The sequence below is a fragment of the Lolium rigidum genome, chromosome 6 (assembly GCF_022539505.1).
Source record: "Lolium rigidum isolate FL_2022 chromosome 6, APGP_CSIRO_Lrig_0.1, whole genome shotgun sequence".
In the NCBI taxonomy this organism is placed as follows: domain Eukaryota; kingdom Viridiplantae; phylum Streptophyta; class Magnoliopsida; order Poales; family Poaceae; genus Lolium; species Lolium rigidum.
This window is the reverse complement of record NC_061513.1, coordinates 31,087,729-31,114,056: the sequence shown is the minus strand read 5'-3', so window position 1 is coordinate 31,114,056 and position 26,328 is coordinate 31,087,729. Positions and strand designations below refer to the sequence as shown.

General features: G+C 45.7%; 1 protein-coding gene across 1 annotated transcript; it reads left to right on the top strand.

Moving 5' to 3' along the window:
- The first annotated feature begins 13,206 nt into the window (after positions 1-13,206).
- Positions 13,207-22,605, top strand: LOC124661322 (signal peptide peptidase 2). Its single transcript, XM_047199186.1, has 12 exons — positions 13,207-13,329; positions 13,725-13,849; positions 13,970-14,085; positions 14,221-14,372; positions 14,478-14,563; positions 16,114-16,241; positions 17,302-17,352; positions 18,206-18,292; positions 18,396-18,465; positions 19,216-19,352; positions 19,451-19,528; positions 22,176-22,605. The coding sequence occupies exons 2-12, from the start codon at positions 13,810-13,812 to the stop codon at positions 22,263-22,265; spliced, it is 1,035 nt and encodes a 344-aa protein (XP_047055142.1). The 5' UTR covers positions 13,207-13,329; positions 13,725-13,809; the 3' UTR covers positions 22,266-22,605.
- Positions 22,606-26,328: the final 3,723 nt, after the last annotated feature.

The following is a 26,328-nucleotide window of genomic DNA, read 5'->3' as shown; positions in this document are numbered from 1 at the left end:
GAGTGTACTCCCCAGGTGAACTTATGAGTAGAGCTATGCCTCCCCGGCAACGGCGCCAGAAAACAGTCTTGATAACCCACAAGTATAGGGGATCGCGACAGTCTTCGAGGAAAGTAAAACCCAAATTTATTGATTCGACACAAGGGGAGGTAAAGAATACTTATAAGCCTTAACAACTGAGTTGTCAATTCAGCTGCACCTGGAAAAGCACTAGTAACATGGGTGATGTGAAAGCAGCAGTAATATGGGAGCAATAGTAAAAGTAACACAACAGCAGTAACAGTAGTATGAGAGCAATGGCACCAGAAAATAGTTGATACTACTTCCAATGACATGTAGAACAAGTATATGATGATGAAAGATGGACCGGGGTTCCCAGCGATCTACACTAGTGGTAACTCTCCAATAACAAGTGACAAGTGTTGGGTGAACAAATTACGGTTGGGCAATTGATAGGATTCAAAGCATTAAGTTAGAACATCCGAGCTTATTAATCATGTAGGCATGTTTTCCATATATAGTCGTACGTGCTCGCAATGAGAAACTTGCACAACATCTTTTGTCCTACCAGCCGGTGGCGATCGGGCCTCAAGGGAATCTATCTGGATATTAAGGTACTCCTTTTAATAGAGTATCGGAGCAAAGCATTAACACTTGGTGAAAACATGTGATCCTCACATCACCGCCATCCCCTCCGGTTGCCCCGATTTCGTCACTTCGGGGCCTTTGGTTCCGGACGGTGACATGTGCATACAACTTGTAGATACAATCTAAGCAATAATTATAGAGCTTAAATCTAAGATCATGCCACTCAGGCCCTAGTGACAAGCATTAAGCATAACAAGATTGCAGCAACAATAACTTCACAAACTTTATAGATAGACTAATCATAATGTATCATCCATCGGATCCCAACAAACACAACACCGATTACATCAGATGGATCTCAATCATGTAAGGCAGCTCATGAGACCATTGTATTGAAGTACATGGGATAGAGAGTACCAACTAGCTACTGCTAGAACCCGTAGTCCATAGGGGAACTACTCACGGAGCATGATGGAGGCGATGGCGTTGATGGAGATGGCTTCCGGGGCACTTCCCCGTCCCGGCAGGGTGCCGGAACGAGACTTCGTCCCCGAATTGGAGTTTCGCGATGGCGGCGGCGCCCCTGGAGTCTTTCTGGAGTTTCGTCAAAAGGTATCGCGTTTTTAGGTCGAAAGGGCTTATATAGGCGAAGAGGCGGAGTCGGAGGGGCAACAGGGTGCCCTCCCCATAGGCCGGCGCGGCCAGGGGCTGGCCCGCGCGGCCCTATGGTGTGGGGGCCCCAGGCCTCCCCTCTGACTCCCCTTCGGTGTCCTGGTCCGTCTCGGTGAATTATGATATTTGGTCTTCGTTTCGTCGAATTCCGAGAATATTGCCCGAACAGCCTTTTCGGAACCAAAAACAGCAGTAAACGGAACTGGCACTGTGGCATCTTGTTAATAGGTTAGTTCCGGAAAACGCATAAAATCATCATAAAGTGCAAGCAAAACATGTAAGTATTGTCATAAAACAAGCATGGAACATCAGAAATTATGGATACGTTGGAGACGTATCAATGCTCTCCGTTGCTAGTAGAGGCTCTGGCCAAGTTGATACTTGTGACTCCAAGAGGGAGTATTTAAGCTCGATAGTGGGTTCATGCCTCCATTAAATCTGGGACGATGATGAGAAAGTTCTAAGGTTGTGGATGTGCTTGTTGCTACTAGGGATAAAACATCGATGCTTTGTCTAAGGATATTTGTGTTGATTACATTACGCACCATACTTAATGCAATTGTCTCGTTGTTTACAACTTAATACCGGAAGGGGTTCGGATGATAACCCGAAGGTGGACTTTTTAGGCATAGATGCATGCTTGGATAGCGGTCTATGTACTTTGTCGTAATGCCACGATTAAATCTCATAGTACTCATCATGATATATGTATGTGCATTGTTATGCCTTCTTTATTTGTCAATTGCCCAAGCTGTAATTTATTCACCCAACATCTCGTTATCTTATGGGAGAGACACCACTAGTGAACTGTGGACCCCGGTCCTATTCTTTACATCTGAAATACAATCTACTGCAATTGTTCTTTACTCGTTCTTCGCAAACAATCATCATCATCCACACTATACATCTAATCCTTTGTTTACAGCAAGCCGGTGAGATTGATGACCTCCATCGTTACGTTGGGGCAAAGTACTCGTGATTGTGTTGTGTAGGTTCCACGTTGGCGCCGAAATCCCGGTGTTGCGCCGCACTACACTCCGCCGCCATCAACCTTCAACGTGTTTCTTGGCTCCTACTGGTTCGATAACCTTGGTTTCTTACTGAGGGAAAACTTGCTGCTGTGCGCATCACACCTTCCTCTTGGGGTTCCCAACGGACGTGTTAACTACGCGCAATCAAGGTTGCCGCCAAGAAGTCGAAGGCCCGATCTCGCGAAGGCGAGGTTAAGGGGCAATGGTGGCCCTGCACCACCACAGAGGACGAACTTCGCAGTCTCGGGGCAGAGGGCTTTGTACAACCCGGATCCTGGAGAGTGGTTTCGGGTGCCCTGGTCCCGGCGCCCGAAGCCGGAGAATGGGTGTTGACCAGGGTGTTGGTCGAGCGCGGGTTCTCCTTGCCTCCGAGCGATTTCTTCTCGAAAATCCTCGAGGCGTACAAGCTGCAACCTCACAACATCTCCCCCCAACAGCATCCACGCCATCACCAACCATGTTGCACTGTGCGAGGGTCATCTCTGGGTAACACCTGACTTGACCCTTTTTCAGTATTTCTTCTCCGTCAAGAAGGAGACGGTCCTGCAGACTTCATCGCTTGCCACCTACGGGAGCATTACCTTCAAGATCCGCCTCGGGCGCATCTACCCCCACACGGATCGTCACGAGTCCGTCAGATATTGGTCCGGGGGAAGAAGGATGTTTCAGATCCAGCCAGCCCGAAGACTCTACCAGAGTTCAAGGACGGGCCCGCCAGCGAGACCCCCGCCTGGACTAAGTGCCCTCACCTCTCCGAGTCACCTCAGCTGACTAGGGCGGTAAGGCGGATCTCCAAGCTGGCGGAGTCTGGCTTGTCGGGGAAGGACCTGACGCTATCATGGTTCGCCAAGCGGATCCAACACTTCAACATCGGGATCGCTTTATGTATGAATACAGTGGCCGTGACGACACCATGCGCGCCAACAAGGACAACCTCTCCTCCGACGCCCTAAACAAGCGGCTCCAGGTAATGCTCAAGATTCCACGCGACGTTCACTCTCACGCGTGCAATTTTGACATACACACGGGTGGCGCCGGCATCGCGGTAAGTCTTCCGACTAATTGTCACTTCCCTCTTTGTGCCTGCGAAATCGTCTAAGGACTTTATCTTGTATGTTTAGCTCGAAGCCATGAGGAGAAGGATCTCGGGAACCTGACCCGGGTCCCGCATTCTGGCAACACGAACCCGGAGGCCGCGTCTGACACAGAAGTTCCTGAGGGCCCTCCTCCCGCAAAGTGGAAGAGAGGTGCAGCCTCCGGGTCAACGCCCAAGCGTGTGTGCGAGACTCCCAGCTCCGCGGCCACCAAGAAGGCCGAAAAAGAAAAATAGCGCCTCAAGGAAATCGACACCAGCAAAACCTCGCAGGCCATCATCGAGCAATTCTTCATCAAACCTGGTTAAAAACTTAGCTTCCAACTTACTCTCTTTTTGCAACTTAACTCAGAATCTGCTAAGTGTGACGCTCTTTTTGTTGTGCAGCAAAAGTACCGGAAGCAAGCCCCCCAAGAAGAAGAACAAACCCTCGCCTGCCTCGATGCCTGTCACTCCGGACGTGGAGGTTCCGCCTAAGGCCTCCTCTTCTGCAGCTCAGGGTCCGAAGGATGTCATCAATCTTGAAGATATTCCGGAGGAGCCAACTGCAGATTCCGGCAAAGGTGCCTCATCATCCAAGCCTCCTCCTGAAGAAACTGAATCCGCCTCAGTTGAAGCTACGACTAATGATGCCACAAAGAAATTGATGCTAAGTGGTGCTACCGGTACGCCCAAAACGCATCCGCATTTCTTTCCGGTTCTTCAGAAAGTTCCCCTCGCACAATGTCATGTGGAAATGTAGAGCTTAATGAACGAAGTGTGGGGGAAACCGGAGACGGAGCAGCAAGACCTAAGAACCCTCGAAGACAATCTCCGGGTCTTCTTTGCCAAGCACAAAGCCGTGCGCCAGGTAACACTAGCCCCCAAGCGTTGGTTTAGATATTTCCGAGTAAATTTTGTAAGCCGATGCTTTAACTGTAGAATCTTGAATTTTTCTTGGCGGAAACTAGAAATTTCCTAGCACAAGAAGAGTTTTTTAATTTCGCGTCCAGCCCCCCAGATTTTAAATTTCCGGCTAACCATTCCTATTTGCTTCACAGAACACCCGTCAACTGCGCGAGGGCACGAGGATCCGCGGACGCTGGTGCTAAAGCAGAAGGAGGAGATCGAGAGGCTAAACAAGAAGGAGGCGGAGGACCAGCAGGCAATCGCACTCTTGAAACTCGTTTGAAAAACAACGAGGGTATGATTTCCGCCTTGTTAGAAGTTCCTCACCGCACTCTTTGTTATTTGAATATGTCTTTTTTGCTTTGATCTTGCTTTCCGCCTTACAGAACAAATTGCCAAGCGCCCCTTCATCGACTCAAACTCCGCCGAGCTCGAAGTACTGAAAGCCGAGCATGCATCCCTCCAGAATTTCCTCAAGGAATCTCACGAAAAGGAGACTAAGGCCAAGAAGGAGCTGGAGGAGAAGCAGGCGCAGGCTATGTTGGAACTGGCCGAGAAGCTTAAGACGAGCAACAACAGAGTGAAGACTCTGGTGTCTAAGGCGAAGGCTTACAAGGCGGATGCGTCGGATATCGACGAGTTAATCTTCCGTAAGGACTTCATATTTCCGGCATCTCCATTGTATTCTTTTTGTCCTATCTCGGAAACTGACCGTCCGATTGTTTGTGTATATCAGCATGTCTCAGATTTGAATGCATAGAGGACTCCGGCCTTTCCAGGGCTGAAGCTTATGACGAAGCCCGTAACTATATTGACGATCTCATCAAAGCTTGCCGTGGCATTGCCAAGAAGCTGTCCCTGTAGAGAGCCCGCACTACAATTATTGACAAAATGGCGCTTCTGATGAAGATGGTGCCGGATCTGATCAAGGATTGACAAGAGTCTTCAGCTCGCGGAGCTGCCACAATTGCTTTGGCTATGTGCAAATCGTACTTCCCCGCCATGGATTTCGCGACAATCGCACGCGGAGTCCCCAAGGGCACCAATGTCAAGCAAGCTCTCGCGAAACCTGAAGGCTTTGACACGCTCTTTGCCTAGCGAGTGGATCAATTGGCGTGGTACAAGAAGCATAATCTCCAGCCGGGTTCTCCGACTATGAGGAAGATGATGAGGAAGGCTCCGGGTCCAGCGAGCATCGATCAGATGACGACTCAAGCGACGGTTCCGGCAAGGATGGCACGTATCAATCCTCGGAGGATAACCCAGAATCTTCCGAGTGAATTCCTGAAAGACAAGGAGACACATCATTTTGGCCCCTTCATGGGTTTGTAATATAACTAAGTATTTGAGGTAGCTAGGACGAAACATATGCATGTGGGCGGAAGAAACTTATCCTGCGATCCGTTTTAACTTATGTATGCATGTTTCGTTTGTTTGGAAAGCAAGTGCTAGTTTCTAAGTTTTTCCGGCTTACTTGTTTGACCTTAAATGAGCCGAAAGACCTTTAGCCGGAAACGCTCGCCGACGGCGACAAAGCCTAATGGCGATCCGTCAATAACTACGGTAACAAGCCCCCAGCCAAGGTGCTGGAAATCACTACCAGGAATCCACAAGTTCGCAACGAAAAAACGTATCAACCAGAAAACTTAAGCTCGCGTCCTAAAGGACGATTTTGAAAATCACAACTTTTATACACGCCTAGGCGAAAACATCCAGCTCTGCGGTTTTAGTCGGAAAACATACACGATCCAAAAATGAACAACAAAAGGATGTAAAAGACTCAGAGAGTGAACCATATGCTTTATTTCATCGATCATGTATCATAACTATTACAAAGTATGTAATGCGAAAATTGCTAAGTGTGGAAAGGATGTAGCTGTGCTATATTCCAGGGATGGTCTGTTTCATCGTATATGTCACCCGGATCCTCCCTCTTGCGTTTCCGGTACCAATTGGTAGGTCTATCCTTTAACTCGCAGAAATCAACGAGGTAATAAGATCCGTTGTGCAACACTTTGCTGATGACGAAAGATCCTTCCCATGGAGATTGCAACTTATGCTCTTTCACCAGTCGAAGGCGGAGGAACAAGTCACCTTCCTTAAACGAGCGGTTACGAACTCGACGACTATGATAGCGTCGGAGTTTCTGCTGGTAAATGGTGGAACGTTGGTCAGCTAAATTCCGAGCTTCTTCGATTAGGTCCACAGATAGCTGTTGAGCCTCGTCAGCAGTTTCTTCGTTGTAGGCGGAAACTCGTGGAGAATCATGGATGATGTCGGAGGGGACCACAGCTTCAGATCCGTATACTAGGAAGAAAGGCGTGAATCCAGTTGACCTGTTAGGGGTAGTTCGTAAACTCCACAGAACAGAATCTAACTCCTCAGCCCAAGCTCCGGCTGTTCGCCGCAGCGGTTCTTCAAGGCGAGGTTTGACTCCGGCTAGAATCAGGCCATTGGATCGCTCGACCTGCCCATTAGATTGTTGATGAGTCACGGAGGCAAGGTCAAGCCAGATCCCTACGTCATTGCAATAATCCTTTAGCTCTCCTTGTGCAAAGTTTGTGCCATTGTCTGTGATAATGGTGTGTGGGATGCTGTATCTCACTACGAGGCTGCAAACAAATTTCAGTGCCGTAGCACCATTGGCCTTTCTCACTGGCTTTGCCTCGATCCATTTACTGAACTTTTCAATAGCGACCAAGAGGTACTCAAAACCGCCAGGAGATGATTTCTTTAATTTTCCGACCATGTCGAGCCCCCAGACCGCGAACGACCAAGTGATAGGGATGATCTTCAGCTCCTGAGCTAGAGCGTTTTGTTGAGTAGCATAGTACTGACAACCTCGACAAGTTTTCACTATCTTCTCAGCATCTTCTTTAGCTGTTAGCCAGTAAAAACCTTGCCGGAAAGCTTTTGCAACGAGGGACCTAGGAGCGGCGTGATGCCCGCAATCACCTTGGTGGATCTCTTTGAGAATTTTGATGCCATCTTGATTTGAGACGCATTTCAGAAATACCCCGTTTGCACTTTATTTATAGAGCTATCCATCAACTATTGTGTAGGATCTTGCTCGTCTGATGACCTGTCGTGTGAGGAATTCATCCTCCGGCAACTTCTGGTCAATGAGGTAGTCCAGAAAAGGTTGGGTCCAAGCCGGAGCGATAACCATCACCTCCTTAGCCGGAGACACTGCCACATCTGGGTTTTCCGGGTTAGCGCCATTTACTGAGGGTGTCCGTAGATGCTCGAGGAAAATTCCAGGCAGAATGGGTTTCCTGCCGGATCCGAGTTTGGACAGCATATTTGTCGTTGTGTTATCATCTCTCATGACGTACTTGAGTTCATATCCGAGGAAGCACTTGGCAATCTCGTCAACTTCATCTCTGTAAGCCGCCATAACGGAGTTTCTGGCGTTTCAGGTTCCAGCTACTTGTTGTGCCACAAGGTCGGAATCTCCGCAGCATATGATGTGCTTGATCCCAATCTCCTTAGCGATGCTCAGACCGTGTAGTAGAGCCTCGTATTCCGCCATATTATTTGTAGCTTCGAAGTGAATCTGCAGAACGTACTGCAGTTTTTTCTCAGGTTGGTGACTTCAGGGTAACTCCAGCCCCCGAGCCTTGGTGTGCTCTCCGGCGCTTCTGTCCAATCATGTCTTTTCTACGCACTTTGTCCTCACTCGTGCGCACTCGGGAAGGAATTCCCGGTCGGTCACCCATCCTCAAATCGCTCCGGGCCAAGCACGTTTAACCTCGGAGTTCTTTGGAGATGAGCTTTCAAAAAAGAAGTTGCAACTTTTTAGTATAGGTATCCTATCAATCCTATTAATAAGCCCTGGGCCAGGATGCCACAAGACAACCACAATAGCTTCAACATGCATCTTCCTAAGATGCACCTAAAGAAGAATCTGCCTAGATTAATTCCATGTACTCTACACCACCCTCCGTATAGAACATGATGACATGCAAACCTATGGTCTCTCGGCGAATAGAAAACTGAGACACTATCACATTGATAACATAACTTCTTCCCGACAGCCTTGAAATATCTGAAGGGACCATTTCACAACTCGCCAAGAGCTCATTGATAAGCACGTCAAGAGGCTTACCAATCAAATCTATAGCAACATCTTAAAAAAGACCACGTTGACCACCGCTTCACCGTCCTCCGCCTTCACACAAAGCTTATACCTTAAAACCGCAAAGATAACCGTGAGGAGGAAAAACAATAGACATCAAACAAGAAGCTCAATGCTTTCGTCAGATAACAGATCATCTACCTCAATGGCCCTGCACTTCGTCAAGACATCTAAAAAGAAATCCAAACAAGCATACCACCATAGGAAAACGAAAAGCAGATGGGAACACAAACAAAATAATAAAATCGTGAACAACAAAACACCAAAGAGATGCTACAATGTTTCTTCAATGCCAACGATCGTGAAATGTATGCATGTAAAATACATGCATGAATTTTGTAGTTTGTGGACACATATTCCCACATATTTGCAATATATATGATGTTACCATGTTGTATATTGATTTTTAGGGATTCACGAATGATGCCCTTTATTGTAGTTCACAGAAGATTATACCATGATGGATATGACGTGAGACAAAGAAACCAGTGGACTGATGTGGAACAGATATAAAGAGCACTCTAGCTCGAGCGTACTTCCGAGTTTTCGAGAACGTGGTTCGTTATGTTTTAGAGGTAGGTCCGTTTGGAACTTTGGAATTGTGTTATGGGCCTGGAATATGGAAACGGGATTGGATGGGCTTGGAGAAGACTGTAGTGTAGAGTCCTGGAAATATCTTTTGGGAAGGAATTTTCCTTTGGGAAGTAGTGTTTGTTTCTTCGTCCAAAGATGTATGCGTGCTCACAAACTCTGAAGATGAGTCCGGTCCGAGTAGAAGATGGCAGGGAAGCCGGTCTGGAAATAAAACTGAACAGGTATCATCATATCTCAACCGATCGCTCGACTACAGGATGGAGGAGACGGCGGCCGCGCTCCCGGACGATGTCGTCCTCGAGGTGCTCGCGCGCGTGGCGGACGTCGCCGCGCTGTTCCGCTGCGCCATGACGTGCATGCGCTGGCGCGGCCTCATCGCGGACCGCTCCTTCCTTCGCCGCCGCTGGCCGGCGAACGCGACCCACCCGTCCTTCCTCGTCGGCTTCTTCACCCAGAGGAAGCGGTACCACGGATTCGAGGGCAACGAAGAGTGGCCGTTTCCCCTCGATGACGTCGACGTCGCGGACTGCGACTCGCCGCCGGTCTTCATCCCGGCGCCGCGCTCGGTGCTCGGCCCTGGCCTCCGCTCATTGCCGGCTGGTGTCCTGGATGGTGCAGAGCCGCTCACAGCGCGGCGCGGCCTCCTCCTCGTGCGCCTCCGCCGCCTCGCCCGCAGCCCCGTTTGCCTGGCCGTGTGCGACCTGCTCGCCGGCACGTGTGACATGCTTCCTCCGCTGCAGTGGGATCACCAATGCTCCTCCACGAGCTACGCCATATTAACACCCGAAGATTCTGCCTCATCGGAACCAAGGACTCAAGCGCCAGGCTACTCCAGATTCTTCAAGGTGTTGGCCATGAGCTTTCTCCGCGGCATTGACCGTGCCGGTGGCGTTGTGGAGTATAGCTATAACCTGCACACGTTCTCGTCCGCCGAGCCGGGCTGGGCAGCCCCTGCAAAGCGCTTAGGTGACCACCGCCGGTGTGACGGACCCCAATACTCCCCTGACGTGCAGGGCGACGCTGTCGTGTGCCGAGGTGGCACGGCACACTGGCTCTGTGGTAACTGGTTCGCAGAAGACCGCCGTGACTCGGCAAACTATTTCACCATCGATGTGAGCCTTGAGGAAGATCATGTCGTCTCGATGGCGAACCTAACCTTCATGCCCATCCATGCCCGACCCGCTGCCGACAATTATCACCTGGCTACCGTCAATGGAGAGCTCATGTTATATCTTCTCTACACACTAAAACAAGGCCTCTGGCTAGACACCTGGGCAAGGAGGGACGGTGCATACTGGTACCGTCATAGGGTGATAGAGCTTAAACCGCCGGAGAAGATGCGCCTTCACGATGGGGCGCTATACTTGTGGTCGGGTGAAAAGAGTGGCACCTTGCTCATTGTCGACTCAAACTGGTGCAAGTACGTTGCTTGTCTTGAAACCGGAGCAGTTGAGGAAGTATCAAGCCAATTCCATGGCATGGTTGCGGATGCAGTGGTTCCCATGGAGGTAGATTGGCCAGATTTATTCATGTCTCGACTTGCTGGGGGCATTACCAGACAATCGTAGCATGTTGTAAGCTATCAAAACAGTTCACAATTATATTGAGCACCCTTGTTTATGTTTGGAGTACTTTGAGATCAACTATATATCTACCAGTTTTGACGCTTTGTGAATTTCTCTCACGAGGATTGGTCCAAGTGAGATATGACATGGTTGTGGTGACTTTCTCACTCTTAAAGTTCCACTTCCACGACTCAAGTCCTCGGTAGGGTAATGCGTCTATGCTGTAACTGGTGTTTGTCACTCTCTTTGACTACTATTCAGATTGGTTAACTTAAGGCAGTATCATTACATATGACATAACTTTTGCACTATATAGAAGTAAAAAAAAATTTGGTGTGATGCTTTGGCTCTCGGATCCATATGCTCACTTTATTATGAAATGCATCTTTAATACATTCTAAATGTTTGAAGATTCCAAACGAAGAATTCATGTGTATATCTTCACATGCTACGTGCGCATAAAATCTTTCAATGGAAAATTGACTTTTCGTTGGGCATGTAAAAAAGGCAAAATTTGGTGCTAAAAACAAGGCTGTTAGTGGGACATATTTCGTCTTTCTTACATCGACCACAAAAAATAACGGGGTTTTCAAGAAACTGTATGAGCGATAGATTATCGAGATGTACATGCAAATTTCTTTTTTGGGTGGAGAGATCATATATAAAACCCAGGAGCCCGAATTGAATTTCCATGTCTATGCCATGTATTTTGTAACAAACTAGAATAGTGGCCCTCACAAATGCCATGGCATCGTATTAATGCGTTCAGATTTCAAAGTACTCCCTCTCTCACAGTTTATTAGGCGTGTCCGTACCTCTAGGTCGCAAATTTGATAGAGTTGGTATTAGTTATATGTTATAAAAAAATTATATCATTAGAAAGTTTAGATGTTCTATTTTCTAATGATATAATTTTTGCATTATATAATTTAAATTATATAGGTTAAATTGGCGACCTAGGGATGCGGGGAAGAATAGTAAACTGAGACGGAGAGAGTAGTAAAATTCATGGTTCATTGATATCTTGTGTGATATGATTCGAGTGTTGGGCATGTAGCTCTCATAATTGTGAGGGCATCATCCTAGTGTCTTAAACTTAGTTAAATCAATGGACAATGACGCCATTGGTTATTTTCCCAATCCTAAAGGAGATAAACTGCTTGTGTGAGTGTAGCGGTGAGTGAATATGTATATGTTGATTCGATTTTGCTTATACCATTGTAAGAGTATTATATTATTAGATTTGATACAATTCTATGCTCGGATTCATTTCTAATATTGGTCGCATGATTATTGTACCATTTCGACAAAACATCGTTTCAATGACCATTGTTAGATCACCACATAGGTTAAAATTAAGACTTTTGGCCATGAAATACATGCATGGTCATGAAAATCTGCTTGTTGTGGTCCCAAGTACTAGTTGTACCTACAGGACGGCGCCGCCATGTGCCGCCGTGGCATAGCACACTAGCTCTATGGTGACTGGTCAGACACCAACGGATATTTCACCATTGGTGTGAGCCCTAAAGATGGTCATGTCTCCTTAGCGAAGCTATCCTTCCCGGCAATCCAAGCCACCATTGAGATTTATCACCTGCAATCATTGACGGAACACTCATGCCATTTCTTATGTACACAAGAAAAGAAGGCATCTGGCTAGACAACTGGTCATGGAAGGGACAACGACACACACTGGCACTATACTAGGATGACTGAGCTAAAACCACCAAAAGCATAAGCGGATTGAGAGAGTGCTATACTTTTGGTCTCGTGAAAAGAATGACACCTTTTTCATCATCGACTGAAACCAAGACAAATACGTTGTTTATCTTGAGACCAGAGCAATGAAGGGGATCTCAAGCCAATTCCATGTCATGGTTTGTCGGTCGGGATATTGTTTCCATGAAGATTCATTAGCCGGCTTTGTTCATGTCTCGACTTGCTAGAGGCTTATATTAGCAACCGTTGGAGTATGCTTTAAGATCATATAAATTTGTACAATAACATGCCCCATAATTTTTTTAGGTAGAACATGCCCCATAATGACTTTAGTTGTTTTATAATGTGGCATTTTAGTGAAATGAAAGAGAGGAAGGCGGAAGCTATTGGCAAATAGTATTTTGGTTCATTTGGTGTGTAAGTTTTTGCTTGAGCTCTTGCTGGAGCCTTGGCTCTATTGTAATGTTTGGTTGTAAAAATATATCTTAATTAAAAATATGAGGCAAACCTTTTTGCCTCCGTTTAAAATAGAAAAGTATATGTATATGCACTAGTGTTTGTTGTCTAATAATACATACATATGACCCCCCCAAAAAAGAATAAGATATGGTAGTTTTGTTAAGTTGCACACATGTGCATCAGCTCCAACATTTTCCATCCACACACCCTTTGGATACAATTACCTGTACGTACGTATGTGAACTTCGGATTTTGCACATGAACATTCGGAATTCATACTCTTGTTCACGGTTTCAAATTCACATTACAAAACTCACATGAATTTTGCGTAAGGGGATAGTACTACAGAAGCCTACACGAACCTTCCTCGTTTCGAACGGACGCCCAGGATTCGTCGTCGAATCCATCTCAAAGTAGTACTCTACTACAGCACTACTACTGATCCCTCACAAAATCTTTCTCGTGAACCCAGACGGATCCCCCACCTCTCACCTTCCGCCCCGACGCCGGCGCCGACGGGACCCCTCCGCCGCCGAAGCTCGTGGGCCGGCTGGGCTCGACTGCGCCTCCGTTTCGTGGGTAAGAGAAATCCTACCCTCTAGCGTAGTCCCGATCTACCGAGGCGGCTCTGAATCTCCCCTAAATCCGTAGCCTACTAGCTAGCGTGCCCTACATCTGCTCCCGCCGGCATGTACCTTAGCGTCTCCGCCGGCGCCTCGATCCCCCGCGCCTGTTTCATCCTCCGCGATTTGGCGGCGGCGGAAAACGAGGGAGCAGATCTGAGGGGAGGGGGTGGTACGGCAAGTAGAGGAACTACAATTTACTCTTGTTTTTAACCCTTGATTCTCTTAGTTAAATCTCACTAGGAGACCTCCACAGTACTTGTGGGTGTGCTGCTGCACACCAGGCACACCATCTGGATCCGCCCCTGCCACTCACCGGCGTCGGCTTATCGCTTACATTTGTTCCTGCAGGAATAAGGTACTGTGACTGAAGCACCTGGGATAACTTCAGAGGCACAAAAACTATCCAGCTGGTGTTCCTGAACTTGCCGTGAGGATGAAAACGCATGAGCGCGCCGCTAACTTGGCTCTTGCCGGTACGTTTCTTCGCAATTCACGCTTCAGTGGTGTTCGTTACCGCCTCTTCCTCGTCATTTTGACGGCCTCATGGCATATTTGCCGATTCGTAGTCCTGATGTGTGTTTTGGCATGCGCAGGTTTGAGCTTGGCGCCACTTGTCATCAACGTGAACCCGAATTTGAATGTGATACTCACAGCATGTCTTACTGTGTACGTGGGCTGTTACCGTTCTGTCAAGTCAACCCCACCCACTGTGAGCACCATGACCCTCTCTCTTTTCTTTTCATGTTAACCTATCTTCTGGTTGGCCACTATGGCAGCAGGTTGACACAAAGTTAATTGTGTATGGCTTATAACCAACTTAACTTGACAATTTCTTCTTACGCAGGAGACAATGTCCAAAGAGCATGCTATGCGGTTCCCTTTGGTGGGGAGCGCTATGCTTTTGTCGCTGTTCCTTCTATTCAAGTTCCTCTCCAAGGACTTGGTCAATACTGTTCTCACTGCCTACTTTTTCATTCTTGGCATCGCTGCACTCTGGTAATTCATACTCTTCTGTGAAGAGTGTGTTTCCACAGATGTTAAATACTTAAAAGTGTAAATGCCAACTTTGAGATTATTTGTGTGCCCTACTTCTTTATGCAGTGCCACGTTGCTTCCTTCCGTCAAACGTTTTCTTCCAGAAGGATGGAACAATAACGAGATCGTTTGGCGTGCTCCGTATTTCCACTGTATGATCACCACCTTCATTTTGCCGCTCGCTTACTTTGCTCTACATTGTGTAGCTCATACCAGATTACAACAACAACCAAGCCTTTCAGTCCCAAACAAGTTGGGGTAGGCTAGAGTTGAAACCCATAAGATCTCGAAGCCAAGTCATTGTTCCGGAACGTGGATAGCTAACTTCCACGCACCCCTGTCCATGGCTAAATCTTTGTCGATATTCCAAACCTTCAGGTCTCTCTTAACGGACTCCTCCCATGTCAAGTTTGGTCTACTACGACCCCTCTTAACATTCTCAGCACGCTTTATCCGTCCGCTATGCACTGGCGCTTCCGGAGGCCTCCGTTGGATATGTCCAAACCATCTGAGACGATGTTGGACCAGCTTCTCTTCAATCGGTGCTACCCCAACTCTCTCCCTATATCGTCATTCCGTACCCGATCCTTTCTTGTGTGGCCACATATCCATCTCAATATGCGCATCTCTGCTACACTTAACTGTTGGATATGTCGTCTCTTCGTTGGCCAACACTCCGCGCCATGCAACATCGCAGGTCGGATAGCTGTCCTATAAAACCTGCCTTTTAGCTTTTGTGGCACTCTCTTGTCACAGAGTACGCCAAAAGCTTGGCGCCACTTCATCCAACCAGCCTTGATTCGGTGACCCACATCTTCATCGATATCGCCATCCTTTTGCAACATGGACCCCAAATATCGAAAAGTGTCTCTCTCCGGTACCACCTTCCCATCAAGGCTAACCTCTCCATCCTCGTGCCTAGTAGAACTGAAACTGCACCTCATGTATTCAGTTTTAGTTCTACTAAGCCTAAAACCTTTCGATTCTAGAGTTTGCATCCACAACTCTAACTTTCTATTAACCCCCGTTCGGCTATCATCGACTAGCACCACATCATCCGCAAAGAGCATACACCATGGGATATCTCCTTGTATATCCCTTGTGACCTCATCCATCACCAAATCAAAAAGATAAGGGCTCAAAGCTATACAGAAAAATTCTATTACTAGTCTACTATCTAATTGTAATGTGCTAACCAAGAGTCCACATGGTGACTTATTGAGTATCGTAACTAGAATATAATTAAATAGAAAGCACTGCTTCTATTGTAGACCAATTTATTTTATTAAAGGGGAACATGGAAACTATCTGTACAGTATCGTGGCAACTTCAGTACTCATTTCCTCTGCGGGGAAGTGTGATACATTTTGCACTACGAACAAAAATAAATCAAAAAGTGAAACTAGAGAGGATTCTGCTGTTTATAAACCATCAACTAGCATCTAAACAAATATTTTTGTATGGAGTCTGACATTTCTGGGTGTGCTGGAGTCTGGATACTTTTGCAAGATTTGTGATGCTTTTGCTGCTTCTGATGTAATGATATTACTATTGTCTTGAGTTTGCTATTAACTTAAGCATTGTTGACAAACACAAAACCATTGCGCCTTATCACACTAGAAACTTAGATCATTTTATCCTTATTTCCCTTTACAAGCTTGAGTATTGATGGTGCTTTAAGCTCATTAACTTCATATTTCAGCGCTGTCGTTGGAGTTTACCAAGTCTCAAGTTGTTGCTTCGGTCCCAGGATTTTTCTTTTGCGTATGGTATGCCATGAAGAAGCATTGGCTAGCAAACAATGTTCTGGGAATTGCTTTCTGTATTCAGGTTTGTCCTTACTGCTACTTTCTTAATATGCACTACCACAATAATTGTTGGCTGAAGCCTTCATAAACTTGTTAGAGAAAATTCTTTATTTAACACTAGAGTAAAACATGGTTCCCTGTATCGCCCTGAAAAAAAAACCCTATTTGACATTGGGTCTAAATTTAATTCCTAATATGACACTTACGTCCATTTTAAATATAACGGTGTTAAATGACACCTCAAAAGACGGTTTTGCCCCTGATGCAGTAAATGTCCAAAAAATGAAAGCACACAAAAGTAAAGATATGAAATTAGGTGGTGTCCACAGTGGGGAGACCAGCGACGTGCTGACCCAGATAGGCTGTGTGAGCCCCCACTACGCCTCTGCCATGTTTGCATCTCACATGTGAAATAGAAAGCAAGATAGAAATAGAAATCACGAAACTGAGGATGTTTACTCCCGGCTAGTTGTGTTGGGTTGCGGCGAGTTGCTAGTTAGCTTTGCTAGTTAATTATCCCTGTATGTACTTGAGAGAGCTAGTTAGCCAGAATTGATCTAGTCAAACCAGCTTTATAAGTGTTTAGTTATCCCGGCAAGATTGCACTACAAGCAGATGGAGCTAGTATCATCAGCTAGTCCATGCGGCTTGATACAAATTCTTGCGTGTTTCTTGATGTGCCAACATGTGAGAATCGTGATGGAGCTAGTATCCATCAGCTAGTCCAGTGAGCAGCGCCGGGCAGGGCAGCAAGCTTCCGGGTCAGCAGCAACGCCCGGAAGCGCATAGTTCCATGGTGGACACCTACCTCATTTAGTATCATTACTTGTGCTGTTCTTTGTCACATTTTGCGCCAGGGGTAAAAGTGTCTTTTCATGTGTGATTTAACACCATTGGTGGTTAAAATGGATGGAAGTGTCATATTAGGAATAGAATAATTTTGGCCCAGTGTCAAATAGGGAATAATTTTTTCTCCAGGAACCACATTTTTGTCTAATTTCAAATAAGTTCCTCAACTTGTTATGTTTCCCTCCCTGTTTATTACTTGCTCAAAACCTTAATGCTTTTTTCTTATCTTGCAGGGAATTGAGATGCTATCACTAGGATCATTCAAAACTGGTGGTATTCTCTTGGTATGTGGCCTCTCAAAGTTTTCAACAAATTGAAACTTCTGTATTCCTATTTTTCTGGCAGTACTTGTAAACACCTTTTTCTATTTTAGCCACCCACGGCTTTCTCTTGTTCTCTCTGCTATCTTAATCTTACTTTGCGGAGCATGAAATATATGTATGATAAATGCAGTTTGAAAAGCATACTATGTAGGTTCAGTAAATACAGTTTGAAGTGTCTGATATTCTAGAACTTTCGCTTGCCTTTGTTTTTAGCTATCAAAAGAGCTGTCTGCCAGTTTTCTAGCAAACCAATGTTATGTAGTGCTTGCTGACTGTATTAATGATCTGTAGTTTGCATCTCTAGTAATTAGGCATATAGAGATGCTGAGTACCTTTTCTTATAATCAGTTAATAAATGTTCCAGCAGCTCACCATATGCGTTCTAGACAATGTTTTTGTCCTTGTTTTCATTATTTGCTTGTAACATGGAATTGAGTTTCAATCATGGTTTGCTTTTGCTGTGAATCTGTGATGATGATATTTAAATGATCATTCTCGATTTGGTTTGGTACTTGACAAGTTAACTATTCATGATTGCCTTTTCCACTACATAGTCTTTAGTGTCTTCCCTCTGGCAAGGAGTATGGAACCGTGATCCTAAAATCTCATGAATTGGATAATTTGAAGTTTGACTTGTTTACTACTTACAGAGTGTTCTGCAACTTTTGAAACTCTTGCTGGTGCATGGCTTGTAAACATGTTTATCCTAGTCATTTCATCAGTCTTCGTTACTCTAGTTCCACATACCGTCATGAAATCCCTTTTATTTTATTATTTCTTAATATTGTTATGTGAATTCCTTCTGCAATTTCAGGCAGGACTTTTCTTCTATGACATCTTCTGGGTTTTCTTCACTCCAGTTATGGTCAGTGTTGCTAAATCATTTGATGCTCCAATAAAGGTTAGTGTTCTTTTTAGTGAACTCACACTTTTGCCATGACATTTTGTTCCATATCACCGCAAGTAGTTCAATCCATCCATCTGTTCCTCTCCTTTTTGTGTAGCTTCTGTTTCCCACTGCGGATGCTGCACGCCCATTCTCAATGCTTGGCCTTGGTGATATTGTAATACCTGGTCAGTTATAACATCTTTGCTAGTTTTGTCCCATATTCTAGTTTTGTCCTACTATTGCTAGCTGCATCATGAGTGATAGCTCTGTCCTGAGCTTGTTATAACATATTGTATAGTTAGACTTGAATTGAAGATTCTACAGTTTTTTTCTTAAAACAGAAAAGCAACAATTACCTGTTCAGACTGGTGACATGTAGGTTGTTGTAATTCCACCACATGGCCAGCTCCACTATAATCAGAAATTGCAACTAAAGCTATATTTTACGCCGTCTTACTGGATGCACTCTTGGGTCCTTGCTGATAAAACCAATATATGCTCCAGTCCTGATCTACTTCCAGTTGCACATAAAAGTGAAGTTTGCAATCTGAGTTCGGGTGATGTCCAGATGGAGACAACACAAATAATCTTGGAACTACTATTGCAATATGCTGATGGTTGCTGTCTTCTAGCCAAAATGAATGATTGGTTTTTATAGATCATATGAACTAAATTAAATCAAAAGTTCAACATTGATACCCTAACAATTGATGCATACTCATTTTCCTTGGATTAGTTAGGTTGGTGAACATGTTTTGGTGTAATGATGCATGGAGACATATCTGCAGTCTTCTGTGCTAACTGTTTAGTATGCCCAAAATTTGAAGAGCTTTCTTCAAGCCAGTTCTCCATCATTCAATTTGAAAAAATGCAGAGCATCCATTTTTCACAAGCATGTAACCTCTTAATATATAATGGTATAATTCTGATTCCAGGTATATTTGTTGCACTTGCCCTTCGTTTTGATGTCTCGCGAGGGATCAAGAACCGTTACTTCAATAGTGCATTTTTAGGATATACTGCGGGTATGACAGTAACAATAGTTGTCATGAACTGGTTTCAAGCTGCGCAGGTTTGTTCCATTACATTTCTTGTCATCTTATTGCTCGTGATGCCCGTCATCTCTAAAATGTTAATATATGTTTCTTTCCTTGTCTTCTTTATATGCAGCCTGCTCTGCTATACATCGTTCCTGGTGTGACTGGCTTTGTTGCTATTCACTCTTTGTGGAATGGAGAAGTAAAGCCGGTAAGATTTCTGACCACTAGCTTGTGCTATGCGTAGATAGTTTCGATGCGTGCTCTTAAAATCCTACTATAAGACTTGGCAATCCAATAACATGACTTGCAATTCCAAATTCCCTGGCTTGTGCTGTATACATGGTTTTTTGCAATACCAATAGCAGTTGCATGTTTGTTCCTTTGTTGAGCTTAACCCCATAGTGCCTATGACTAAATCTGCTGCTGGGTGTACACATCACCATTTCCAAACCCATACCCACGGTATTTGTATAGGGTATGGGTATGAATAAATTACACAATGCAATCTGGGTATGGAGATATTAGTTGCCCACTAACCACGAATAAACCCATACCCATCCAGTGGTAATTCTCTGTTGTGTCATTCCTCCAATCCAAAGTCTCTCCTGAGCTTTTCTCCAACGCCCCAATGCCACGACAGGGGTAGATATTTGGCCGCTTGCCTGCTGCTGCAAAGCCACCTCACTGTAGCAGATAGTTGAGCCCATCTTCTAGTTCCTGGACATCAACAAGTGCTCATGGGTTTGAGGAATCACTGTCGCTAGCTCCTCCTTACCCATGGGTTTGCCGTTACCAAGCCATTAGCAAGCAGTGAAGATAACACACATGATTAGCTAACTGCTCATGGGTTTGAGGAATCACTGTCGCTAGCTCCTCCTTACCCATGGGTTTGCCGTTACCAAGCCATTAGCAAGCAGTGAAGATAACACACATGATTAGCTAACTGCACAACCTCTAATCACCATAGCCAGGGCTTAGAAAGACCCCCTGAGCAAAAGCAAGAAAGTTCTAGGAAGCTGTAATCCCGTGGAACCCCTTGATCAAAAGAAAGGAACCTAGAACTCCTTGATCAAACACTAGGCTTAGTCTTGTACCCATAAGTTCTGAAGCCACTATAACTATAGACAGACAGAATGAACATACATATATAAAAGGGCCGCCGCCTAGCCGTGATTGGGGCAGGTGTAGAGCCTGGTGGTGGAGCAGTCCGCCTTGTAGATGATCGTCTTCAAGGTGAAGGCCTGCAGCTTGAACTCCACGACATCGCCGATGTGAAGGTCGTACTTGTATACCACCTGCGCCCAGTTCCGGCCGAAGACGACCTGCCCACCATGGTAAGTGACCTGCACCCACTCGTCGCACAAGCGGCGGGTAGACAAGGGCACACTGCGAGTACAAGTAGGCCATTGTGTCCATTGTGTTCATCACCATATTGTCCATGCCAGGAGCATGATCTACACAAAGGCACAACAATGGTGAGCATGATCTACACAAAGGCACAACCATGGTGAGCATGAGCATGAGCAAGAACATTGGGACATCATCAGATAATTGCAGAAGGACATCAGACAAATGTACAAGCAACATCAAACAAAAGACAAATGCAAGTTTTGACCCAATTTCCCAATTTGGGATGTGCAACCGTTTCACAACCGCACAAAATCAAATCCCAAATTGGGAACTCTAGATTGCGCATGCAACACCTGGCGCAGAAACCCTACTACCGCATGCATTTTAGCCCTACCGCTGGCCAGCCGTTCGTCATACATATCACATTCCTCGGACGGTACCAGAATCGACCAAACCCTATCTGCATCCTTAATATGCGAGATTCTGCGCGTACCTTGGAGAAATCGGGTGTCGTCGATGGTGGAGGAACGCTACGAGAGCGGGACCGATGCGCCGGAGGCCGGGAAGAAGAGGACGGCCTGGTCGAGGCGGCCACCGGAGGGGTCGAAAAACCCCTGCCGAATCGGCAAGGCTAGGCCCCGCGTAGGAAGGAGCCTTGCCAGCTGCAATGCTCTGCGGAGCGGGCGTCGCCGCCGATGACGATCCGCCGGTCAGATCTGTGATCTCTGACGCGGCCGCAAATGGTCGCCGCCCTCGTCGCGGGAGGCCTTGAATAGAGCGGGGACGGCCGCTTCAGAGCGGCCACGAGGTTGCTGATCCCGTCGGCTGCGAGCAGGTCCAGTTGACGCGCCGCCCAACCTCCTGCGCTGACATCTTGCGCTTCAAGGGAGGCCGCTGGGCGGAGGGGAGGAGGAGGAGCGGCGGCCATGGAGTTTCTGAGGAGGTGAGTGTGCCGGTTGGGCGGTGAGGGAGTGGGGTTCGGGAGTAATGGGTTTTGTCTCGTCTCTCGCGCTTCCCACCGTGTGCGAAATAGTAGAGGCGGCGCTCGGCCGGACATGTCCCCGAAAAAACGGCCAATACCGACGTTCCTCTCGGCCAACTTTTGGCCTGCTTTAAACATCGTGCAATGCAAGATTTCGATGCGAGCTAAGCTTCCAAACGAACAATTTTTCACCCATTGGATGTCAGGATGCCAGAAAAGGCTTTATGGGCAACTAATCACGCCCCTAGTTCCTGGACATCAATGAGTTGCTCATGGATTTAAGAAATCACTGTCGCTAGATCCTCTTTACCTATGGGTTTGCCCACATTTACTGGGTAATGTCCAGTTGTTTTGGGTTTGGATTTTTGATTAACCAATATACCCTCCCCAACGGCAGCCTTGCCTGTTACAGCCTTTGTTATCATCGTGTTGTTATTTATATTTTTCTTTTTCATACTGTGTCGTAGCTATAATCCGCTGCCATGACGTGGGCCTTGTTTCTGACTATGTTACAACATTGCAGCTACTGGAGTTTACGGAGGCGCAAGCCGAAGAGGAAGGAGCTGGCGAGGAGGAAGATGAAGATTCCAGTAAGAGCAAAAAGGCAGACTAGCAGCGCTCGCTCTGGCTGTGCTCTGTCTTTTTTTAAATTAGGAGACAATCAAAGCAGGGATTTAAATAGGCTGGTCTGGTGAACTGAGAAACGATTCACATGATAGAACTTCTCTGTTTCGAAAAACTATTACTATCTGTTCCAACGAGTAGTAGAACTAGAAGATGGAAAAGGGAACGTATGCTAAGAGACTTACAACAGAATCCAGTTCAGTGACATGATTATACCTGCTGCCGCCCAACTTTAATTTCTGACTGACTTTCTTTATGGCAGCATTAAGGATGATTTTGTCCAAATTATACTTTATATGTATGGAGTGTCAAGCTATTCTAAACCCTGATGCACGCGAGAGTTGCGTTGTCTGAAATATGTTTGTGTCCCGGTTGGCTCATGGGTCCCGGTTGGCTCATGGGTTGTGAGATTAAAGATGTGACGGCGCGGAGGGAAGTGACTGGTGAGGATGGAGTAGGTAGAGTGCAATAGCGTTTTGCGCTCTTTCTCTGCGAGTGAAATGCATGCTCGGTCCCAGAAGTTGTCGGCAGTGTCGGAAATGGTCCTGGAACTGGCGTAATGTATCAAAACTGTCCCTGAACTAGGTCCTCCTGTCCACATACGGTCCTAAATACGTATGAATGTGACGTGGCAATGTAGTGGACGTACTGAGCAAACCATGTGTGATCCACGACGGCCACACCTCAACGCGTACCATGGCAAACTTGCAATAGCCCCCCTGCAACTGTATCAGACTGTCAAAATCAGCCCACCGCTACCTCTGTATCCTGTAATTGCGTGGAGCGCTCGAGATGAGCGACGAACAGCGGCGGGAAACATGATCAGCGCTCGATTCCTATAACTCGTGGAGTCCTCGATTGAGCGATGAACTGCGGCGGGGAACATGATCAGCGCTCCATTCCTGTAACTATCATGTAATTGCGCGGAGCGCTCGAGATGAGCGACGAACAGCGGCGGGGAACATGATCAACGCTCGATTCCTGTAACTGCGCGGAGTGCTCGATTGAGTGGGGAACATGATCAGCGCTCCATTCCTGTAACTACGCGGAGTCCTCGAGTGGGCGACGGACGGCGGCGGGGAACATGATCAGCGCCTGATTCCTGTAACCGTACGAAGGCGGCGGAGGTGATCAACGGAGGTGGAGGAGGTGATTGACGGTGACCGTGGGGCGCAGCAAGATGATCATCTTGGTCGCTGGAGATGGCACCCGTTCGTCGGCCGCACGGCGACCCTGTTCCTGTGTACGGTGAGTTTGATTATGTCCGAATTAGGCCAATTTTTTTTTTTGGGTGTTAGAGAGATAGTTTACTGTATATATGACTGTTACATGTGCTGGTACATAGCATTGTAGGATTAAAGTATCATGGTTTAGGATTTAAGAAGGATAAAAGTTATGAACTTTGAGCATTTTTTTCTTCTATTTTGCGGTTCAATTTGCAGAGGAAGGAAGTGACAACTTCACTCTAGAGGTGATTCACGGGGGTGCTTTTGTTGGTTCTGGATGCAACAGGGCATATGGACATGGCACAAAGGTTTGCTTTGATGATTGTGATTGTGATAGTTGGTCTGCTCTGTGGCTTGAAGATCTAATTGAGGATTTAGGTTATGAGACAGCAGGAAGGATAGATGTGTACTGGTTGTTACCAGGAATGCAAATAAATGAAGGTGGTCTTCGGTTGATTGAGAGCGACAGGGATGCTTCGAGCATGGTGTCGAAGGTGAAAGAGGGGCACTGTCAGTTCAGCTATTGTTCAGGTAGTTGATGTACAAGGGACAAAAAGTAGTGTTGCGGCTCAAGGTGCATCGAGTAGCTCAAACAAAGATGTTGCCCATGAAGATGATGGGGACAATGGTAGTGATAGTGATTCAGATTATCTTCCGGATATCATTGACAGTGACAATGATATAGAAGATGGAGATGATGATTTGTATGAGAAATATGAAGATCATGAACCAATGGATGAAAAGGTAGTGATTCCGGAAGGTGAAAATTCCGAAGATGATTTTTTTGAGCATGCAGATTCAGATGATGAAATATTCAGGTTCAACTTCAAGTCATTTGTTGCGGAAGACATGAATGATCCAAAGTTCCATAATGGGCAAATATTCCAGTCTGTTGATCAGTTGAGAAAGGCTATAAGAGAGCACAGTTGCAAGCATAGGAAGAACATCAAATTTCCAAATAATAACAAGATAAGGATTTTAGCTCAATGTGAAGAAGGATGCCACTGGGAATTGTATGCTTCAAGGGATAATAGTAGATCTAAGGCCATTATGGTCAAGAGACACACAACTAAACACAGTTGTGAGAGCAAGTGGCAAGTGAGGGCATTTTCGACTAGATACATTGGCAACAATTACATTGAAGAGATAAGGGCCAATGAGAACATGACACTGAAGGGTCTAGGTCAGATAGTGCAGAAAGATTGGAAAATGACACCAAACAGAGGTAAGCTAGGAAGAGCAAGGAAATTTGCATTTGACATCATCTATGGAGATGAGGTTGCCCAGTACAATCAGTTGTGGGATTTTGGACAGGAGCTAAGGAGATCAAATCAAGGTAGCACTTTGTTCTTGTTGTTGGATGATGCAGGGCACTTCAAGAGATGTTACTTCTCTTTTGATGCTTACAAGAGAGGGTTCCTAGCTGGCTGTAGGCCCATAATCTTCCTAGATGGTTGTCATTTGAAGACAAAATTTGGTGGCATCCTCTTAACCGCAATAGGAATGGATCCTAATGATTGCATCTTTCCTGTGGCTTTTTCTATTGTAGAGGTTGAAAACACGAGCTCCTGGAAGTGGTTTCTAACTGCTCTGAAACAAGATCTTGGCAGTCAACACAGCTCCTTGAACCATCATGTCCGACAAACAGAAAGTAAGCTTCTTGTCCTTCACTTCTCGACATGTCGAGGACACATGTACTTCTAACAACCTAGTCATTTAATTATAGCATGCTAAATTATTAGAACATTGATTCTAAATTACTTAGAACATTGATCACTTACTTATACCATGCTTGCATGGATTAATAAATGCGGTCACTGAATTGTTTCCGAAGCTGGCCATAGATTTTGTGTGAGGCACCTTTTGCGGAATCTCAACAAGAATTTCAAAGGAGAAGTTCTCAAGAATCAGGCTGTGGAAGTGTGCTAGAAGCAAGCACAGTTGTTAAGTGGCAAGAGAATATGGATGCCATGTTGATTCTAAGTAAAACAACTCATGATTGGTTAGAGGAGCTACCACCTTCCACATGGGTAAAGGCATTTCAATCTGAATTTCCTAAGTGCGATGTTCTTTTGAACAATAATTGCGAGGTTTTCAATAAGCACATATTGGAAGCAAGAGAGCTGCCTATTCTTTCTATGATTCTGAAAATCAAGTGTCAAATTACAACTAGAGTGTACAACAAGCAGCTTGAAGCTCAGTCAATGACTGGTATTATTTGTCCAAAAATCAGAAAAAAGTTGTAGAAGCATGTTGAGTGGTCCAACATTTGTGAATCTAAGCCATCTGGGAATGGCATATTTGAAATTATGGAAAGGGGTACTGCATACACAGTTAATCTTCAAAAGAGAACTTGCAGTTGCAAAAGGTGGGATTTATCTGGCATTCCTTGTTGGCATGTAGTGTTAGCTCTTAGACATGACAAAATTTCACCAGAAAGTTATGTACATGATTGCTATTCCATTGAGAGGTATAACAAAGCTTACAAGCACATTATTTGGCCATGTAGAGATGTAAAGGAGTGGGAAAAAGTGGATGGCATGGCAATCAAAGCTCCAAAGATTGTGAAAAAGGTTGGCAGGCCACAGAAAAATAGAAGACAACAACCAGATGAGAAAGAACATAGGAATGGACAAAACAAAATGAGTAAGCATGGAACTATAATTCACTGTAGCTACTGCGGACATCCAGACCACAGCAAAGGTGGTTGCATTGATTATAAGTTAGGATTAGTTCCTCGGAAAAATGCAAAGAAGAAGGTGAGGGCAGAACAAGATGTGTCAGACTCTGATCTAGAAGATGTTGCATTAGTAACAAAGGTGAGAG